Source organism: Lynx canadensis, chromosome A3 (assembly GCF_007474595.2).
Source record: "Lynx canadensis isolate LIC74 chromosome A3, mLynCan4.pri.v2, whole genome shotgun sequence".
Lineage (NCBI taxonomy): Eukaryota > Metazoa > Chordata > Mammalia > Carnivora > Felidae > Lynx > Lynx canadensis.
In genome coordinates, this window is record NC_044305.1 from 80,597,434 (window position 1) to 80,619,366 (window position 21,933).

Genomic DNA, 21,933 nt, shown 5'->3' on the forward strand with positions numbered 1-21,933 from the left:
CAAAAGAAATAGTCCAAAAATGAAAAGCCAATTATTTACAAACCATGTATCTGGTAAGGGGTTAATATCCAAAATAAATATACAAAGAATTCATCATACAACTTAACAACAACAACAAAAACCACCAATCTGAATAAAATATTGGCAGAAGCAGACCTACAAATGGCCAACAAGGTCATGAAAGTGTGCTCAACATCATTAATCACCAGGGAAATGCAAATCAAAACCACAATGAGATATCACTTCACACCTGTTAAAATGGCTATCATCAAAAAGAGAAGAGATAATAAGTGTTGGTGATGATGTGGAGAAAAGGGAAACCTGGTGTAAGTCAGTGCAGGTACTGTGGAAAACCATACGGACATTCAATGCTGAAAACTGAACTACGCTATCATCCAGCAATCATACTTTTTGGTATATATACAAAGGAAATGGAAAAGATGTCTTCACTCCCATGTTTATTACAGCACTACAGTAACCAAGACAGGCAAACAACCTAACTGTCCATCAGTGGATGAGTGGATAAAACAGATGTGTTATGTATGTCTATGTGCGTGTGTATATATACATATATAGAGGCTGATATATATGTATAAATTGAGCCATGAGAAGGAAATCCTGCCATTTGCAACCACATGGATGAACCTTGAAAGCATTATGTTGTTAAGTGAATAGGTCAGCAGACAGAGGAAGACAAATACTGTACCACTTACATGTGGAATCTTAAAAAACCTTAATTTACAGAACTAGAGTAGTAGTAGCCAAGGGGTGAGGGAAGGAGAGTTAATCTTGATCAAAGGGTACAAAATTCCACTTATAAATATATTCTGGGGAATCTAATACACAGCATTGTGATTATGGTTAACAGTATTATATTTAAAAATGCTAAAAGAGAAAAGTCTCATCACAAAAAAAGAAATGGTAATCTTATTGCAGTTTATGTGTATCAGAAGCATATACACCTTGAACTTCTACAATGTTATCTCATTGAAGGTGAAAATCAACTAAAAAACATAACATAAAATAAGGTTATAGGAATAAATATAACAAAAGAAGTTCAAGACAACTAAGAAATTACCAGGTATCTTGACAAATATCATGGCTGCAATATTCAATACTGTAAAGATATCAATATTAGGTTAGTGCAATTTTGCTTAAAATACCTGTAAGGCTGAGGTTGAAAGAAGTTGGTGGGGTAGGAGGATCATGAGCTCACCTCATCCCTTGGACACTGAGATAACAGCTACATTTGAGCAACTAACTCTGAAAACAACCTGCAGATTGGCAGGACAGACGTTCCACGGTTAATGGTAGAGAGGAAACCACACTCAAAGAGTAGGCTGGGCAGAGACACTGTTAGGAACCAAACTCCCAGCAAGACTAAACACAAAAAGAAAGAACACCATAAGCAGAGACAAGCAAGAGGATCAGACCCCACACCAGGCAATGAAGCACTGGGAAGACAAGTCCCCTTAACATCTGGCTTTGAAAACCAGTGAGGCTTAACTTTGGGAGCTTTTAAAAATCAGGGCAGCTTAACTCTGGGTGCTTTAAAAATCAGTGGGCTTAACTCTGGGAAAGCTGAAGGATAACAGGAAACTGAGTCTCCACCCTTAAAGAGTGAGCATAGTAAGCTGGCCAGAGACAAAGCACAAGAGCAGCAATTTGAAAAGTGCCTGAAGTATACACAAAGATTTACTTACTAATCTCAGAACATACACTGAAAGGGAAGGACTCTTCAGAATATTTCTCCAGGAGTGAAAGTACTGGCAGGTGTCATTTCTCTTCCCCCTCCCCCAGATAGGTGGACACTTGTGGGAACCAGTGATAACCCTCTCCACCTACCTTGCTAGCACCATGTGCCCTCCCTCGTATTCCACATGGGACCTGCCAGCCTCAACAGGAATCCCTCCAAAGTGGCTCCTGCCCTGCCACACCCTGCAAGTAGCCCCAGCAGGGACCAGTGTTACTGCAAAGTGACACCTGCCCTGTGAGAGAGTAAGATAACCCCACACACCAGGGTGCCAGCAGTTCTAACAGCCGATCCTTTCAGCTGACTGTGTAGGGAGAAAGTCCTGCTGCTTGGTGCACCTGCAACTGTAGCACAGAGGCTAACTGCAGATATCTAGTCTGACTGCTCACCTTGCCTACCAACAAAAGCCTCTCAGTTGGCCACGCAGAAAGCAAGTCCTGCCAGTCTGTGTGCTTGCAGCTGTGCAGTAGCTAATTACAGACAGCGAGCCTGACTGCTGACCCTACCCACCTACAAGCCCACAGTGGCCTCAGATATGCGTCTCAACAGCACAGAGGTCAGACTGGTCTGAAGGCAAACACGGCTCAGTCACAACAGTAGGGTGCATGAGGCCCCACAGAGCAGACCTCCCTAGAGTGCCTCGGTCTGGTGACCAGTGGGATTGCACTGGATAAAGCACCACAGGACCTCTTCTACACAAGACTACTACTTTCAAGACCAGGAAAATGTATCTGATTTTTCCAATACACAAAAACACAGAAAATCAGACTTAAAAGAAATGTTAAAGGGAATTCTTTGAGTGGAAAGAAAAGGACATACCTAGAAATAAAGTTGTAAAAGAAAGAAATTCATGGGTAGAAGTAAACACGTACTAAAAGTAGTAGAACCACTATAAAACCAGGATGGAAGTTAAAACACAAAAGCGGTAACATCAGTTATATCTACAAAAACCAGTCAAGGGACATACACACACAAAATGTAAAATACGGGGCACCTGGGTGGCTTAATCGGTTAAATGTCCAACTCATAGTTTTGGCTCAGGTCATGATCTCATGGTTTGTGGCATCACACCCTGCAAGATCTCAGCACAGAGCCCACTTGGGATTCTTTCTCCCCGCCCTTTCCCCACTTGCACAGCTCTCTCTCAAAATAAATAAAAAATGCAGTGGGGAGTAAAAATTTAGTGCTTTAGAATGTGTTTGGACTTACACGAACATCAACTCAATGTAGGCTGCTATATACATAATGTTAAATATGAACTTAATGGTAACCATATATCATAAACCTGTAATACCCAAAAGTAAAACCTAGAGTAACACTAAAGAAAGCCATGGAATCAGAAGAGAACAAGAAGAAACAGAGAACTACAAAAACAACCAGAAGGCAAATAACAAAATGGCAATAAGTACATTCCTAATAGTAATTCCTCTAAGTGTAAATGGACTGAACACTCCAATCAAAAGACAAAGGGTGACTAAACAGATTTAAAAAAAACAAACACAAGACCTATCTATGTGCTGCCTAAAGACACTCACTTTAAACCTAATGACACAGACTGAAAGTGAAGAGATAGAAAACCTGTACCATGCAAATAGAAGCAGAAACAAAGTAGCAATACTTACATCAGAAAAATTAGACTCTTATAAAACTTCAGCAAAAGACAAAGGAGGACACTTCAAATGATAAAGGGATCAATCCAACAAGAGGATATAACAATTGTATATATCTATGCATTCAACATTGGAGTACATAAAGGGAATATTAACAAATAAAATGGGAAATATTGACACTAATACAATAAGGGACTTTAATACCCCACGTAAAGGATAGATCACCCAGACTGAAAATCAACAAGGAAACATTGAATGACACATTAGACCAGGTGGACCTAATAGACAGAATATTCCATCCAACAACAGAATATATACGCTTTTTAAGGGCACGTGGAACATTTTCCAGGATAGATCACAAGTTAGGCCACAAAACAAGTCTCAATAAAGAGAAGATTGATATTATATGCATCTTTTCTGACCACAACACTGTGAAACTAGAAATCAATCAAGAAAAAAAACTGGAAAAAACACAAATATGTGGAGGTTAAACAACATGCTACAAAACAAACAATTGGTCAACAACAAAAAAGGAAATGAAAAAAAATGCATGGAAACAAATGAAAATGAAAACACCACAGTTCAAAATCTTTGGGATGAAGCAAAAGCTGTTCTAAGAGGGGGAACTACATATGGATATGGACCTACCACAAGAAACAAAAATTTCAGACAACCTAACCTTACCCCTAAAAGAGTTAGAAAAAGAACAAAGTCTAAAGCTAGTAGAAAGAAGGAAATAATAAAGATTAGAGAAGGAGTAAGCGAAATACACACTAAAAAAACAATAGGAAACATCAATGAAACCAGGAACTGATTATTTGAAAAGATCAACAAAATACCTTCAGCCTGATTCATCAAGAACAAAAGAGGACTCAAATCAGAAATGAAGGAGGAGCTGTAACAACTGAAACCAAGATAAAGGATTTTAAGAGCATGTTATGAAAAATTATATGCTACCAAATTGGACAACCTAGGAGAAATAGATAAATTCCTAGAAACATATAATCTTCCAAAACTCACACAGGAACAAACAGTAAATCTGAGACTGATTACTAGTGACGGAAATGAATCAGTAAAGAAAAAACTCCCAACAAACAAAAGTCCGGAACCAGATAGCTTCACAGTGAATTATACCAAATAAAGAAGAATTAATATTTACTCTCCTTGAACTTTTCCAAAACACAGGAGAGGAAGGAAAACTGCTAAATTCATCATATAAGGCCAGCATCACTCTAATACCAAAACGAAAGACACTACAAACAAAAAGAAAATTTCAGACTGACTCCTTGATGAACATCAATGCAAACATCTTCAACCAATATTAGCAAGCTAAATTTGAAAACATTAAAAGGATCATTTGCATTATCAAGTAGTATTTATTCCAGGGATGCATGAGTGGTTCAACTATCATAAATCAACCAATGTGATAAACCAGATTAACAAAATGAAAGATAAAAAATCATATGATCATCCCAAAAGATGCAGAAAAAGCATCTGACAGAACACAACATCCACTCATGGTAAAAACTCTTAAAGTGGGTATAGAAAAACAACCTCAACAAAACAAAGTCCATATATGAAAAACCCACAGCTAACTCATACTCAATAGTGAAATGCTGAAAGCTTTACCTCTATTATCAGGAGCAGGACCAGGATATCCATTTTCCCTTTATTCAACATAGTCCTGGAATTTGTAGCCACAGCAATTAGACAAGAGAGAAATAAAAGATACCTGAATTGGTAAGGAAGAAGTAAAACTCAGTATTTACAGCTGATACTATATAGAAAATCCTAAAATCTCCACCAAAATGTATTAGAATGAATGAATGTAGGAAAGTCCAGGGCTACAAAATCAATATACAGAAATCTGTATTTCTATACACTAATAAAGAGCTGTCAGAGAAATTAAGAAAACAATCCCAGGGGCACCTGGGTGGCTCAATCAGTTAAGCATCTGACACCTTTTTAAAAAAAAAAACAAAAACAAAACTTTTTTAATGTTTATTTTTGAGAGACACAGAACACAAGCAGGGGAGGCACAAAGAGAGAGGGAGACGCAGAATCTGAAGCAGAGTCCAGGGTCTGAGCTGTCAGGACAGGGCCCAACATGGGGCTTGAACTCACAGACCATGAGATCATGGCCTAAGCCAAAGTTGGAAGCTTAACTTACTGAGCCACCCAGGTGCCCCAAGCATCCAACTCTTGATTTTGGTTCAGTTCATGATCCCAGGGTTGTGGGATCAAGCCCCGTGTTGGGCTCTGCACTGAGTGTAGAGCCTGGTTAAGATTCTCTCTCTCTCCCTCTTCCCCTCTCACCCACTCTCTGTCTCTCTAAAATTAAAAGAAAGCAATCCCATTTACAATTTCAGCAAAAAGAATAAAATACCTACAAGTAAACTTAACCAAAGATGTGAAAGACCTGCATTCTGAAAATTACAAAACACTGACAAAAGAAATTAAAGATGACACAAATTAACGGAAAAATATACCATATTCATGGATTGGAAGAACCAGTACTGTTAAAATGTCCATAATACCCAGTGAAATCCTCATCAAAATACTAATATTTTTCACAGAACTAGAATAATCTTAAAATATGTACAGAACCACAAAAGACCCCAAGTAGCCAAAGCAATCTTGAGGAAGATCAAAGCTAGAAGTATCACAATCCCATATTTCAAATTACTGTAAAGCTACAGTAATCAAAACAGTATGGCATTGGCACAAAAAACAGACACATGGATCCATGGAACAGAATGGAGAGTCCAGAAATAAACTCTCACTTATATGGTCAATTAATCTTTGGCAACAGAAGCAGGAATATATAATGAGGAAAAGACAATCTCTTCAATAAATGTTGCTAGGAAACTGAGCCAGTTTATCCCATCATACACAAAAATTAACTCAAAATGGATGAAAGACCTAAATGTGACACCTGAAACCATAAAGCTGCCCAAAGAAAACCTAGCTAGTAAGGTCTTTGGCATCAGCCCTAGAAGTATTTTTCAGAATATTTTTTCTCACAAAAGCAAAAATAAAAAACTGGGATGACATCCAACTAAAAAGCTTTTGCACAGGGTAGGAAACCATCAACAAACATAAGAAAACCTACTGAATAGGAGAAGTTATTTGTAAATGATGTATCTAGTAAAGGGTTAACACCCAAAATATATAGAGAACTCATATGACCCACCCCCCCCCAAAATCAAATAATCTGATTAAACATGGGTAAAGGACCTGAGAATAGACATTTTTCCAAAGAAGACATAATGATGAACAACAGACACATGAAAAGATGCCCACCATCACTAATCACAAGGGGAATGAAAAGCAAAACCACAATGAGATATCACTTCAAAACAGAATGGCTAGTATCAAAAAGACAAAAGTATTTGTTAGGATGTGGATAAGAGAACAGTCATGTAAAGTGGGGATGTAAATTGGTATAGCCACTATGAGAAACACTATGGAGGTTCATCAAAAAATTAAAAATGGAAATAGCATACAACCCAGTAATTACATACCTGAGTAATTAAATGAAGAAAGTAAAAACAGTAACTCTAAAAGAGTAACAGGCCTCTGTTTTTTTGCAGCATTTTTACAATAGCCAAGATATGGAAGAAGTTCAAGTGTTCATCAATAGATGAATGAATAAATATACTGTGTTTATGTGTGTGTGTATACACACACACATACACACAGGAATATAACAACCCTAAAAAAGAATGATATCTTGCCATTTGAGAAAACATGAATGTACGTAGAGGGTATTATGCTAAGTGAAGTCAGACAGAGAAAGACAAATACCACATAATTTCACTTTTATGTGGAATCTAAAAAACAAACCTATTGAACAAACAAAAGAAACTGACAAGAAATTGGTAGTTGCCACAAGAAATTGGGAGACAATCAAGATAAGTGAAGGAGATTAAGAACTACAAACTTCCAGTTGTAAAACAAGTTAGAGGGATGAAAAGCATATAGGAAATATAGTGACTAATATTGTAATAAGTTTGCATGGTGACAGAGTAACTACACTTACCATGCTTATCATTCCATAATGTATGTAATTGTTGAATAACTATGTTGTACATCTGAAACTAATATGTCAGTTACATTCAATAAATACTTAAAACCAGAATTCCTTTGGTGAACCAAAGTTACCAGGCACACACAGCCTACCCAGAGTACAACCATACACAAGACCATTCCTTTAAGTTTAAAAGAAGCAGCTGTTCAGCATAATACACAGAAACAGTTACAGAAAGTCGGCAAAAATGAGGAGACAGAAAAATATGCCCCAAATGAAAGACCAAGACAAAAACTTCAGAAAAAAAAAAACTATAAGCAGCAAGCAATAAGCTCAATAAAGAACTTAAAGTAATGATCATAAAGATGTTCACTCTACTGAAGAGCAGCATGGAAGAACTGAGTGAGATCTTCAACAAGAGATAGAAAATATGAGAAAGAACCAATCAGAGCTGAATACAATAACTGAAATGAAAAATATACTGGAGGGAATCAATGGTTTTGTGGATGCAGAAGAATGGTTCAGTGATCCGGAAGACAGAGTAATGGAAAGCACCGAATCTGAACAGTATAAAGAATAAAAGAATTTTAGTAAATGAGAATAGGTTAAGGGATCTCTTAGATAATATCAAGTGAACAAAGATTCACAGTATAGGGGTCCCAGAAGGAGAACAGAGACAAAGAAAGGGGTAGAAAACTTATTTGAAGAAATAGATGAAAACTTCTCTAACCTGGAGAAGGAAACTGACATCCAGGTTCAGAAAGCACAGACAGTTCCAAACAACATGAACCCAAGGAGGTCCACACCACAACATATAACATTTAAAATGTCAAAGATTAGAGAATTTTAAAGGAAGCAAGAGAAAAGGAAACCATTATATACAATGGACTCCATAAGGCTGACAGCTGATTTTTCAGCAGAAACTTTGCAGGTCAGAAGGAAGTGGCATCATATATTCCAAGTGCTGGAAGGGAAAAACCTGAAACCGACAATACTCTATCCAACAAGGTATCATTCAGAATTGGGGAGAATTTTCCAGACAAACAAAAGTTTTAAAAAGTTCATGACCGCTAAACCAGCCTTACAGGAAATGTTAAATAGACTTCTTTAAGTGGCAAATAAAAGGCCATAATTATAAGAAAGATATGAATTAAAAACTTTTAATATCTAATAACATATACTTAAAACATAGAAGGGGGCAATAAAACAGTGCTTTGAGAATGTGTTTGAACTTAAGTTACCATGAACTTAATATAGACTGCCATACGCATAGGGTGAGCCTCATGGTAACCACAAACTCATACCTATATTAAAGACTCAAGAAACAAAGAATGACAAGCATTACACTAAAGAGAGCTATCAGTCACAAAAAGAAAGAAGAGGAAGAGAGAAATAAAGAAGAACTACAAAAACAACCAGAAAATTATTAACAAAATGGCAGTAAGTACATACCTATCAATAATTACTATAAATGCAAATGGTCTAAATGCTCAAATCAAAAGACACAGGCTTGTGGAATGGATTAAAAAACAACAACAAACAACAGGGCTCAGAGGCTGCCTAAAAGAGACCCACTTGAGACTGAAATACACATATGGACTGAAAATACAAAGATGGAAAAACATATACCACATAAATGGGAGAAGAAAAAAAAAAGCCAGGGTAGCAATACTTGTATCAGACAAAATAGTCTTCAAAAAAAGATTGCATCATGAAACAAAGCAGGGTAGTTCATAATGATAAAGGGATCAATCTAGCCAGAGGATATAACAATTGTACCTATGTATGCATCCAACATTGGAGGACCTAACTACATAAAGGAAACATTTAAGTGGCATAATGGGAGATGATTAATATAAGAAATATATATACAATATATATACAATATATATATACAAATATATATACAATATATATATACAATATATATATATACAATATAAGAAAATTTAATATCTCACATCCAAGGATAGAACATACACACAGAATATTGATAAGAAAACGGTGTCTTTGTTGGTGGGAATGCAAACTGGTACAGCCACTCTGGAAAACAGCATGGAGGTTCCTCAAGAAGTTAAATAGAACTACCCTACAATCCAGCAATTTCACTACTAAGTATTTACCCAGAGGATACAAAAATACTAATTTGAAGGGGTCCATGTAACCCGATGTTTATAGCAGCATTATAACAATACTCAAATTAGGGAAAGAACCCAAATGTCTAATGAATGGATAAATAAGAGGTGGTATATGTAAATACAGTAAAATATTATTCAGCCATAAAAAATAATGAAATCTTGCCAATTGCAATGATGTGTATGGAGCTAGAGAGCATTATGCTAAGTGAAATAAGTCAGAGATAAATAGCACAATTTCACTCATATGTGAAATTTAATAAACAAGACAAATGAACATGGGTAGAGGGGAAAGAGGCAAACCAAGAAACAGAGTCTTAACAGAGAAAAAACCGATGGTTACTGGAGGGGAGGTGGGAGGTTAAACAGGCAATGGGTATTAAGGAGGGCAGTTGTGATAAGCACTGGGTGTTGTATATAAGTGATGAATCACTCAATTCTACACCTGAAACTAATATTGTACTGTAATGTTAACTAGTTGGAACTTAAAAACTTGTAAAAGAAAATAAAGAAAAAAAAAGGTGTCTTTAAAAAACAAATTAGACCGGGGGTACCTGGGTGGTGTCCAACTTTGACTAAGGTCATGAACTCGTGGTTTGTGGGTTCAAGCTCCACATCGGGCTCTGTGCTGACAGCTCAGAGCCTGGACCTTGCTTCAGATTCTGTGTCTCCCACTCTGTTTCTCCCCCACTCACGCTCTCTCTCTCTCTCAAAAATAAGTAAAGATTAAAAAAAAAATAGAAAACAAATTAGCCTATATGGACTTAACAGATATATACAGAACATTCCACTCAAAACCAACAGAATACACATTCTTTTCAAGTGTAACCTATCCCAGAACATTTTCTGATAGACTACAATTTAGGCCACAAAATAAATCTCAATAAATATATAGAAGGTTGATATATGTATCTCTTCTGACCACAACAGTATGAAACTAGAAATCAATCAGGAAAAAAACTGGAAAAACACCAACATGCAGAAGCTGAACAACACATGTTCCAAACAACTGGTTAATAAAAAAAAATCAAAGAGGAAATAAATACATGGAAATAAATGTGAAAATGAAAACACAATGGCTCAAAACCACTGAGATGCAATGAAAACAGTTTTAAGAGGGAAATTTATACTGATACTGAGAGACATCAAGAAATGAGAAAAATCTCAGGGTAACGTACAACTAGAAGGAACTAGAAAAAGAAGAACAAAACCTAAAATGAGTAGAAGGAAGGAAATAACAGAGATCAGGAGATCAGATCAGAAATATATGAAGTAGAGACTTAAAAAAAAAAAAAAAGAAAACAATAGAAAAGATCAATGAAACCCAGAGCTGGTTCTTTGAAAAGAGCAACAAAATTGATAAACTTTTAGCCACACTCATCCGGAAAAGAAAAAGAGAGGATCCAAATAAATAAATAGAGAAATGAAAGATGAGATGTAACAAGATACTACAGAAATACAAAAGATTATTAGGAGACTACAATGAAAAATTATATGCCAACAAATTGGACAACCTAGAAGAAATGGATAAATCCCTAGAAACATACAGTCTTCCGAGCTCAATAAGGAAGCATCAGAAAATCTAAAATGAAGGATAAAAATCATGATCATCTCAACATATGTAAAAAAAAGAATTTGACAAAAGTCAACATGTTTCTTATAAAAACTCTCAACACTGTGGGCTTACAGGGAATATACCACAACATAATAAACACCATATATGAAAACCCACAGCTAACAACATAATGGTGAAAGGAAAAGCTTTTCCTCTAAGATCACAAATGAGACTAGGATGTCCACTCTCTCCACTTTATTGAACACAGTACTGGTCATAGACACAGTAGTCAGACAAGAAAAAGAAATAAAAGGTATCCAAATTGGTAAGGAAGAAAGTAAAATGTCACCATTTACAGATGATATTACAAAACTCTAAAGACTCCACCAAAAAAACTACTAGAAATGATAAATGAATTCAGTAAAGTTGCAGGACATAAAGTTCATACACAGAAATCAGATCCATTTCTATATACTAATAAGTAGCAGAAAGTGATACTTTAAAAAAATGACGCTAAAAAAAATACTGTACCTGTAAAGAAACTTAAGCAAGGAGATAAAAGATCTGTACTCTGAAAACTATAAAACATTGAATGAAACTGAAGGTGACACAAAAAATGGAGATACTCCATACTCATGGATTGGAAGAACCAATATTGTTCAATGTCCCTTATACCCAAAGCAATCTACAGATTCAATGCAATCCCTATCAATATCAACAGTTTTGCACAGAACTAGAACAAATAATCCACAATTGGTATGGAGCCACAAAAGGTCCCAAGTAGCAAAGCAATCTTGAGAAAGAACAAACCTAGAAGTATCACAATCCCAGATTTCAAGATCTACTACAAAGCTGTAAGAATCAAAACAGTATAGTACTGACACAAAAAGAGATATACAATCCATGACACAGAATAGACAGTTTAGAAATAAACTCACACATATATGGTCAATTAATCTCCAACAAAAGAGGCAACAATATACAATGGAGAAAAGACAGTCTCTTCAACAAACAGTGCTAGGAAAACAGGACAGCTATATGCAACAGAATGAAACTGGACTCCTTACACCATACCAAAAAAAAATAAGCTTAAACTGGATTAAAGACCTAAATGTTAAACCTAAAACCATAAAACTCTTAGAAGAAAACACTGGCAGTCATTTCTTTGACTGTCAGCCTTAGCAATATCTTTCTTGACCTGTCTCCTCAGGCAAGGGAAACAAAAGCAAAAACAGACTGTTCGGACTACACCAAAATAAAAAGCTACTGCAGAGCAAAGGAAATCATCCACAAAACAAAAAGCAACCTACTGAATAAGATTAGATATTTGCAATGATCCATCTAATAAGGAATTAATAGTCAAAATATATTAAGAATGTATACAACCCACCACCAAAAAAACCCCATGAATCAATCCAATTAAAAAGTGGGAAGAGCACCTACATGAATAGACATTTTTCTAAAGAAGACAAACAGATGGCCAACAGGTACATAAAATGGATCCGAACATTACTAGTCAGGAGGAATATGCAATCAAAACCACAATGAGATATCACCAAATACCTGTCAGAATGGCTTGAATCAAAATAACACGAAATACATGTTGGCAATGATGTAGAGATAAAGGAACCTTCATGCACTCTTGGTGAGATTGTAAATTGTTGTAGCCACTGTGGAAAACTATGGATGTTTCTCAAAAAATTAAAAATACCATACAATCCAGTAATTCCACGACTTGGTATTTACCCAAAGAAAATGAAAACACTAATCTGAAAAAATATATGTACCCGTGTATTGCAGCATTATTTACAGTAGTCAAGATAGGGAAATAACACAGTGTGCATTTGTAGATGAATGGACAAAGATAATGTGGCATACACACACACAATGGAATATTAGCCATAAAAAAGAATGAGATCTTGCCATTTGAGACAGCATGGATGGACCTAGAGGATATTATGGTTAGTAAAATAAGCCAGACATAGGAAGATAAATACCATATGATTTCACTCATATATGCAACCTAAAAAACAAACAAAAAGCAGAAACAGGCCCATAATTATTGAAAAGAAACTTAGGGTTGCCAGAGGGGGTGTGATGGGGGAGGACTAAAGGGGCAGTGGGAGGTACAGGCTTCCAGTTACAGATTGAATAAGTCATGGGATGAAAGGTACAATATAGAGAATATAGTCAGTGGTACTGTAATAGTGTTGTATGGTGTTATATACATATAAAACGGAATATTACTCAGCCACAAAAAAGAATGAAAACTTGCCATTTGCAAAGACGTAGATAGAGCTAGAGTATTATGCTAAGCAAAATAAATCAGTCAGAAAAAGACAAATAGCATATGATTTCACTCATATGTAGAATTTAAGAAATAAAACAAACAAGCAAAAGGGAAAAAAAAGAGAGAGGCAAACCAAGAAACCAGCTCTTAAATATAGAGAACTGATGGTTACCAGAGAGATGGGTGGAAGGATGGGTTAAACAGGTGATGGGGATTAAAGAGTGCCCTTGCTGTGATGAGCACTGGGTGATGTATGGAAGTGCTGAATCACTATATTGTACACCTAAAACTAATATTACACTGTATGTTAACTGGAATTTAAATAAAAACTTTATATATATATATATATATACACACACACACACACACACACACACACATATATATATTTTTTGAAAAAAAAGATATGCATCTTTCACATATTGATTATTCTAACCTAGTTATTTTTTTTAATTTTTTTTTAATGTTTATTCATTTTTGAAGGAGAGAGAGAGAGTGTGAGTGGGGGAGGGGCAGAGAGACAGGGAGACACAGAATCAGAAGCAGGCTCCAGGTTCTGAGCTGTCAGCACAGAGCCCGATGTGGGGCTCAAACTCACAAGCTGCGAGATCATGACCTAAGCCGAAGTCGGATGCTCAACTGACTGAGCCACCCAGGCGCCCCTAACCTAGTTATTTTTAAAGAAACTGTAGACACAAGAAAATCTCTGAAACCCAAGTTTCCCTTCCTTAGGAGACATTTACATGTATAAAGGGTATCTCCCTCAGTATCAGGAAGAAGGGGAGGACTCTTAAATGTCTAGACATTTATCAGTGGAGAAGGCATGAACTTATTAAATCTGCATGACAACTTCAGCCTTTTTTTTTTTACCATGCTTTTTCTGGTAACCTCCCGTTATGTACTGACCCTGTACACACAACATCATCTTTTGTTTTTAGATGGAGATGGTATTTAAGGTGATGGCTTCAGCTATTTTGGTGAGTTACTCAGTTTTCCTGGGTCTCTTCCATGTATACAGGAAGTATATATACTATTTAAATTTGTTTGAGTTTCTATTAATCAGTCTTATGAAAATGTGATTTTCAATCCAACTGGAAAAACCTTGAAGGACAGAGGCTTACATTTTCCTCACCTATACTACTAAAGCTGAGCATATGAATATAGCCTGTGTTCCAACAAATCCACTTTAAAGCACATACCCTGTGGATATATCTGTTAAAAGACAAACACAAGTATGTTCACAGCAACACTATTCACAATAAACCCCAAACTTGAAAGAACTCAAATACCTGGCATAGAATGAATAAACTTGTATATGTTCATATATTGGAATACTATTATATAGCAATAAGAATGAAAGAATTAAAATTATATACAATATAAAAGATCCTCACAAAGTTGAATAAAAGAACCCAAATACAAAAAAATAATATATATTCCACTTTTAAAATTTGAAAGAAAGGTAAAGCTAATATATAGTGTCATAGTAAAGATAGTTGGGCTGGACTGTAGTATCTAAAAATGGATAGGAGACAGCTTGCGTGGTCTTGGTAATGTGTGTTACTTGGTCTGGATAATGGTCACAAGGATGTGTTTACTTTGTTGGTTTTTTTTTTAATGTTTATTTATTTTTGAGAGAGAAAGAGACAGAGTATGAGTGGGGGAGGCCTAGAGAGAGGGGGAGACACAGAATTCGAAGCAGGCTCTAGGCTCTGAGCTGTCAGCACAGAGCCTGACACGGAGTTCAAACCCAAGAACTGCAAGATCATGACCTGAGCCACCCAGGTACCCCAGGATGTTTACCTTGTGAAAATTCATTGAGTCCTATATTTATGATTTGTGTGCTTTTCTGTATGCATGTTATACTGGAATAAAAAATTTAAATAAAAAATTTTCAAATTGTTGAGATTATTATTCAACTTCTCCTTTGGCAACTCTTTTACTTATGTTGACAGCTACTACATGTGATAATTTTTTACAGACTCTTCCATGTAGATTGAACTACTTATACTTAAATATTCTTGATATTTTACATAATTTACCCCCTTGCTTGCATCAAAGAACACTTTTGCAAGCCAAAAACTTAATTATTTTCTGCTTTCAGAAAAGTTTGAGGGAGCATAGTTGAATTAAATTGAAGGAATCTGAGAGAAAATTAGCTTTCCCCAGCATGATGTGGGCTGTATGGAAAAATTAGACAAAAACTACAATAAAGAAATTAGAGATGCTTTCCTAATTCCTTTTGGAATTGTGAGTGGGAGTCACCCCAGTTTTCTAGAATAAAAGTGGAGCAGAACAATCTGAGAAGTTCACCTCTTGATAGTTAACTATTGTTACTGAATGGTATCTTTGTCAAGGGAGAGTAATAGAGGTCAAAAGGTGAGGCCTGAAAAAAAGGCTGAGAAGTGGGGAGGAACAGGGTTTCAATGAAGAGATATTTGCTAGAAATGAGGCAGGGCTCAAAAAGGGAACAACATCAACCGTGCTCTTTGGCTAAGAAGTTTCAGCTGGCCACAGCAGTCTAATCAAAGAATACAGAGAGCATAGGAAGCATTTTGGTGACTAGTGGAGTTTTTTTTTTTTTTTTCTGAAATTTTGGATAATTTTTTCACATTCCTTTTCAGGCTTAGTAACTTTAAATATCTCTAAAATGCAAAAGTGGCCTCCATTGTTAGAAGCAATAGAATTACTCCTTTTAGCTGCAAACAGCATTATAAAAACAAAGATGATCAATCAATGGAGAGTCTTGTTGTAATAATTTGAAGCAATTTACAAAGTGGAGATATATTAAAACTTACTTGTTTCATAGGAATTCCACAAAGAAATGAACTATGTTACAATTCTCAGGGTCCTTTGCCTAATCTAGGAATAGTAAATACCAGGAAGAATAGGAATTGGGATGTCCACAGGTCAATACTTCCACATTGAGACACATTACTGAGTGTCGGAAAGGAAGCTTATGTTGGTATTAGAATAATTTTAAAAACTATCATTTTTCTGTATTAAAAGTTTTGAATGGACCTTTAGATTAAGTTTAGGCTTCTAATTTGTCTTCTTTGGAAGACTATACTGTAAAATGACTTTAAGGCTTCTAAATTAAAACAAGTCATCCATTAAACCTAAAATCCCATGTGAAATACTTTGTATAGGACAATTCTTTTGATATCTCAAAATATATCTGACATGTTTATGTGTACAAATAAAGGATTATAGAACTTTCTGTATTGGCTAATATTAATTACAGCACTAATGGTAATAAACTCTTCCTCAAAAATCTTATGAGAAGAACAGTGTACTTCTGACTTTTTGCCAAGTGATGATTAATCAGTGATTATTAATTTTTATGTCAACACAGTTCCAACTTATATATCTATATTGTACTATTTACCCAGGCTTAATTCTTTTTTAAAGTTTCTTTCTTTACAAAGAAAGTAATTCAAATTAACCAACCGTAACCTACAAACATAAATATAAATGATACTGAACAAGTATTGATTGAAACAAAAAGCACTTAAAAAAAAACAGCATTAATTCTTACCAACTCCAGAGGTTATTGATTCTGCATCAATGTCACTAGCTCTTTTTCTTGCCACTTCAGCCAGTGCCAATTCACCCTTATCTAGTGCAAAGTAATGGATGTCCTTTGGAAATAAAGCAAAATAAAGGATTAATCCAAATGAATCTTGGTCAACTTACAAAGAAGACTTTGAACAAAAGAGCTTACTGTTCAGATTACAAAACAGACATGGCTGATAAATATTTTTTTGCGTTTTAATTCTCTCAGTTTTCTTTCCCAGTATAAGCAAATTTTCTTGAATTGTAGATTATAACTATACCTAATAGCAGTTATTTAAATAAATTGTTTTAAGTCTCCAGGGAAAAAGGTAAGTTTTTAAACCAAATGTTTGACATACTCATTTTTATCAGGAAATGAAAACTTTTATTGCTATGTTCTTTGGTGAGATTTTAATATTGGAGATGGCTTCTACAAAATTCTGTTGTACATCATATAAAATGCTAAACATTTTATAAGAAATACTACTACAAAAATTTCTGACATTTATGTGTCTGACACATACAACTTTGTTAACATTACTAATATAATAATTATCTTGAACTCAGGCAGTCAGCAGATAATCAGTGCCTACTAAGTGTCAGGCACTATTCTAGAATACAGAGATCAATTACAATTTCATGTCTCTGGAAGCTGTGAGCCCAGTAGGGAGACAGACCATTGTGAACAACAGTTAGTTATATAACATGTGATAGGTTTTATAACAGGTATTTCCACAGATATTTGCTGTGGAGTCAAGAGGATGCACTGATCCTTGATCTGAGTCTTGAAGGACAAATAAGAGTTATGCTAGGAGGGAAAATAGAGAAAATGTACCAGTTAATATCTGGTGCATATATGTAGAGAAACTTCAAAAACACAGTTCTGTTAGGCAATGAAATGTCTTTGAATATGGAAGGAGTCTTGGATGTGTGGGAGAAAGCAGTATAAAATAATACTAAAGTAGATATAGCCACTAAAAAGGATTTTGAACTATTTTTGATGTGCAAAAAGACGGCTAGAATGGAAATTTTATTGCAATAAAAGTGTAAAAAGAATATGAACAGTTAATAATGAAGAAATATAAATGGCCTATGATCATGAAAAGATGCTTCACTTTATTAATATCCAAATAAATGTAAGTAGAAAAGATATAATTTCAATTGTTTACATTTTTAAAAGTTAAGAATATTTACTGGTTGCAGAGTAACCAGAACCATCTTCTGGAGGTGATGGCAGAGTAGGAAAATCATAAACTCACCTCGCCCATGGATACAACTGGGTAACACCCACATCAGTGTCAATAGCCCAGAAAATGTCAGACCCAAAGACTAACAGAACAGACTCTCCACAGGTAAATGCAGAGAAGAAGCCACATCAAAGAGGGCAGGCAAGGTGGAGATGTTGTCAGGAGCCAAAGGAACCCAAGGGACTATCCATAGGAGGGAGGAATGCTGCAGGCATTGAGAGGACAGTGGAGCAGATCTCCACACCAGGCACCCCAGGCACAGGGGACTCATGCTGAGAAGACAAATCTCCATAACATTTGCTTTTGAAAACTAAAGGGGCCTAACTTGAAAGTCAGTGGGGCTTAACACCTAGAACTTTAAAAAATCTGTGGGCTTAGTTCTGGGAGAGCAGGGAGGACAACAGGGAACTGAGTTCCTGCTCTACAAACAGACCCACTGAGATAACAGCATAGAAGCAGCAGTTTGAAAAATGCCTGAGGTATACAGGGAAATAGATTCATTTACTAAACTCAGAGCATGTGCTGGAGGGGCAGGGATCTTTGGGAAACTTCTCCAAGAACAAAAGAGCTGCTGGGCACCATTTCTCTCCCCTGCTCCCGAGCCTAAATACATGGACACCCTTCAGAAGCCAGCACAGCACCAACACATTCCACCTAGCTTACTAACAGTGCACCCTGCCCCAGTGCACTTCTGCAGATTTGCACCCCTCACCCCCAACCCTGCCAGTCTTGGCAAGTTTTCCCAGGTGGCTGCAGGTCCTCTCCCTCAGCAGATGGCAAGGACCATGCTGGCACCATGTGCCCTGCCCCCATACTCTACTGCAGACTTTCCTTCTCCAGTATGCCCTTGGCAGGAGCCCATCCAAAGCTGTGCCACAAATCTAGCCAGGTGCTACCAGGCTCCAGGCTGACAGCTTGGGATTCTCTCTCTCTCCCTCTCTCTCTCTGCCCTCCTCCACTCACATACACGTTCTCTGTCTCTGTCTCTCTCTGCTTCTCAAAATAAATAAATAAATAAAATTTAAAAAAGAAAGAAAACAGACTAAGGGAACCTGTCAGGAACACCATCAAACATAATAACATTTGCATTATAGTGATCCCTGAGGAGAAAGAAAAGGAGGCAGAAAATTTATTTGAATAAATAATAGCAAGAAATTCCACAAATCTGGGAAAGGAAACAGAAATCCAGATGCAGGAGGCACAGAGATCCCTCAACAAAATTAACCCAAAGAGGTCCACACCAAGACACATAGTAATTAAAATGGCAAAAAGCAGCAAAAAAGAAATTTTAAAAGCAGCAAAAGAAAACAGTTACATATGAGGGAAATTCTATATTACTGAATTCTTCAGCAGAAACTTTGTAGGTCAGAAGGGATGATATATTCAGAGTTCTAAGAAAAAAACCTGCAGCCAAGAATACTCTATCCAACATAATAATCACTCAGAAGGAGAGAATTTGGGGTGCCTGAGTGGTTCAGTCGGTTAAGTGTCTGACTTTGGCTGAGGTCATGATCTCGCAGTTTGTGAATTCGAATTCCGCACTGGGCTCTGTGCTGATAGCTCAGAGCCTGGAGCCTGCTTCAGATTCTGTGTCTCCCTCTGTGTCTGCCACTCCTCTGCTCACGCTATCTCTCTCTCTCTCAAAAATAAATAAACATTAAAAATTTTTTTAAAAAATAGGAGAGAATTTCCCAAACAAAAATTAAAGGAATTTGTCACTACTAAACCAGTCCTATGATAAATGTTAAAGGGACTCTGAATGGAAAGACTATAAGCAAGAGTAAGAAAAGTAGGAAGCAAAAAAGCAGTAAAATTAAATGTATCTATAAAAATTGGTCAAGAGCCTCACAGAATAAAAAGGTGTAAAGTAGGAAATGATATTCATAAAATGGGGCTGGAAAAAGATAAAAAATTTAGTGCTTTTAGAATGGGTTCAAACTTAAGGGACTATCAACTGAAGATAGACTGCTATATACATAAGATGTTATATATAAACCTAATGGTAACCACAAATCAAACACTGGTAATAAATATGCACAAAATAAATAGACAGGAGTCCAAGCATATCACTAAGAAAGCCAGCAAACTGTGACGGAAGAGAGCAAGAGAACAAAGGAACAGAGAACTACAAAAACAACCATAAGACAAGTAACAAAATGCATACTTATCAATAATTACTTTGAATGTAAGAGAAGAACCATATGATCCTGTCAATCGATGCAGAAAAGGCCTTTGACAAAATCCAGCACCCTTTCTTAATAAAAACCCTTGAGAAAGTCGGGATAGAAGGAACATACTTAAAGATCATAAAAGCCATTTATGAAAAGCCCACAGCTAACATCATCCTCAACGGGGAAAAACTGAGAGCTTTTTCCCTGAGATCAGGAACACGACAGGGATGCCCACTCTCACCGTTGTTGTTTAACATAGTGCTGGAAGTTCTAGCATCAGCAATCAGACAACAAAAGGAAATCAAAGGCATCAAAATTGGCAAAGATGAAGTCAAGCTTTCGCTTTTTGCAGATGACATGATATTATACATGGAAAATCCGATAGACTCCACCAAAAGTCTGCTAGAACTGATACATGAATTCAGCAAAGTTGCAGGATACAAAATCAATGTACAGAAATCAGTTGCATTCTTATACACTAACAATGAAGCAACAGAAAGACAAATAAAGAAACTGATCCCATTCATAATTGCACCAAGAAGCATAAAATACCTAGGAATAAATCTAACCAAAGATGTAAAGGATCTGTATGCTGAAAACTATAGAAAGCTTATGAAGGTAATTGAAGAAGATTTAAAGAAATGGAAAGACATTCCCTGCTCATGGATTGGAAAAATAAATATTGTCAAAATGTCAATACTACCCAAAGCTATCTACACATTGAATGCAATCCCAATCAAAATTGCACCAGCATTCTTCTCAAAACTAGAACAAGCAATCCTAAAATTCATATGGAACCACAAAAGGCCCCAAATAGCCAAAGGAATTTTGAAGAAGAAGACCAAAGCAGGAGGCATCACAATCCCAGACTTTAGCCTCTACTACAAAGCTGTCATCATCAAGACAGCATGGTATTGGCACAAAAACAGACACACAGACCAATGGAATAGAATAGAAACCCCAGAACTAGACCCACAAACGTATGGCCAACTCATCTTTGACAAAGCAGGAAAGAACATCCAATGGAAAAAAGACAGCCTCTTTAACAAATGGTGCTGGGAGAACTGGACAGCAACATGCAGAAGGTTGAAACTAGACCACTTTCTCACACCATTTACAAAAATAAACTCAAAATGGATAAAGGACCTAAATGTGAGACAGGAAACCATCAAAACCTTAGAGGAGAAAGCAGGAAAAGATCTCTCTGACCTCAGCCGTAGCAATCTCTTACTCGACACATCCCCAAAGGCAAGGGAATTAAAAGCAAAAGTGAATTACTGGGACCTTATGAAGATAAAAAGCTTCTGCACGGCAAAGGAAACAACCAACAAAACTAAAAGGCAACCAACGGAATGGGAAAAGATATTTGCAAATGACATATCGGACAAAGGGCTAGTATCTAAAATCTATAAAGAGCTCACCAAACTCCACACCCGAAAAACAAATAACCCAGTGAAGAAATGGGCAGAAAACATGAATAGACACTTCTCTAAAGAAGACATCCAGATGGCCAACAGGCACATGAAAAGATGTTCAGCGTCGCTCCTTATCAGGGAAATACAAATCAAAACCACACTCAGGTATCAC

General features: G+C 36.3%; 1 protein-coding gene across 1 annotated transcript in view; it reads right to left on the minus strand.

The window, feature by feature from the left end:
• The window catches only part of LOC115510631 (WD repeat containing planar cell polarity effector), a gene marked incomplete at its 5' end in the record, with an annotated part of 394,777 nt that overhangs the window by 131,007 nt on the left and 241,837 nt on the right, over window positions 1-21,933 (minus strand). Inside the window, one exon of the mRNA XM_032592776.1 lies at window positions 16,912-17,014. Within this exon, the coding sequence (XP_032448667.1) occupies window positions 16,912-17,014 (103 nt within the window). The remainder of the gene's footprint in view (window positions 1-16,911; window positions 17,015-21,933) is intronic.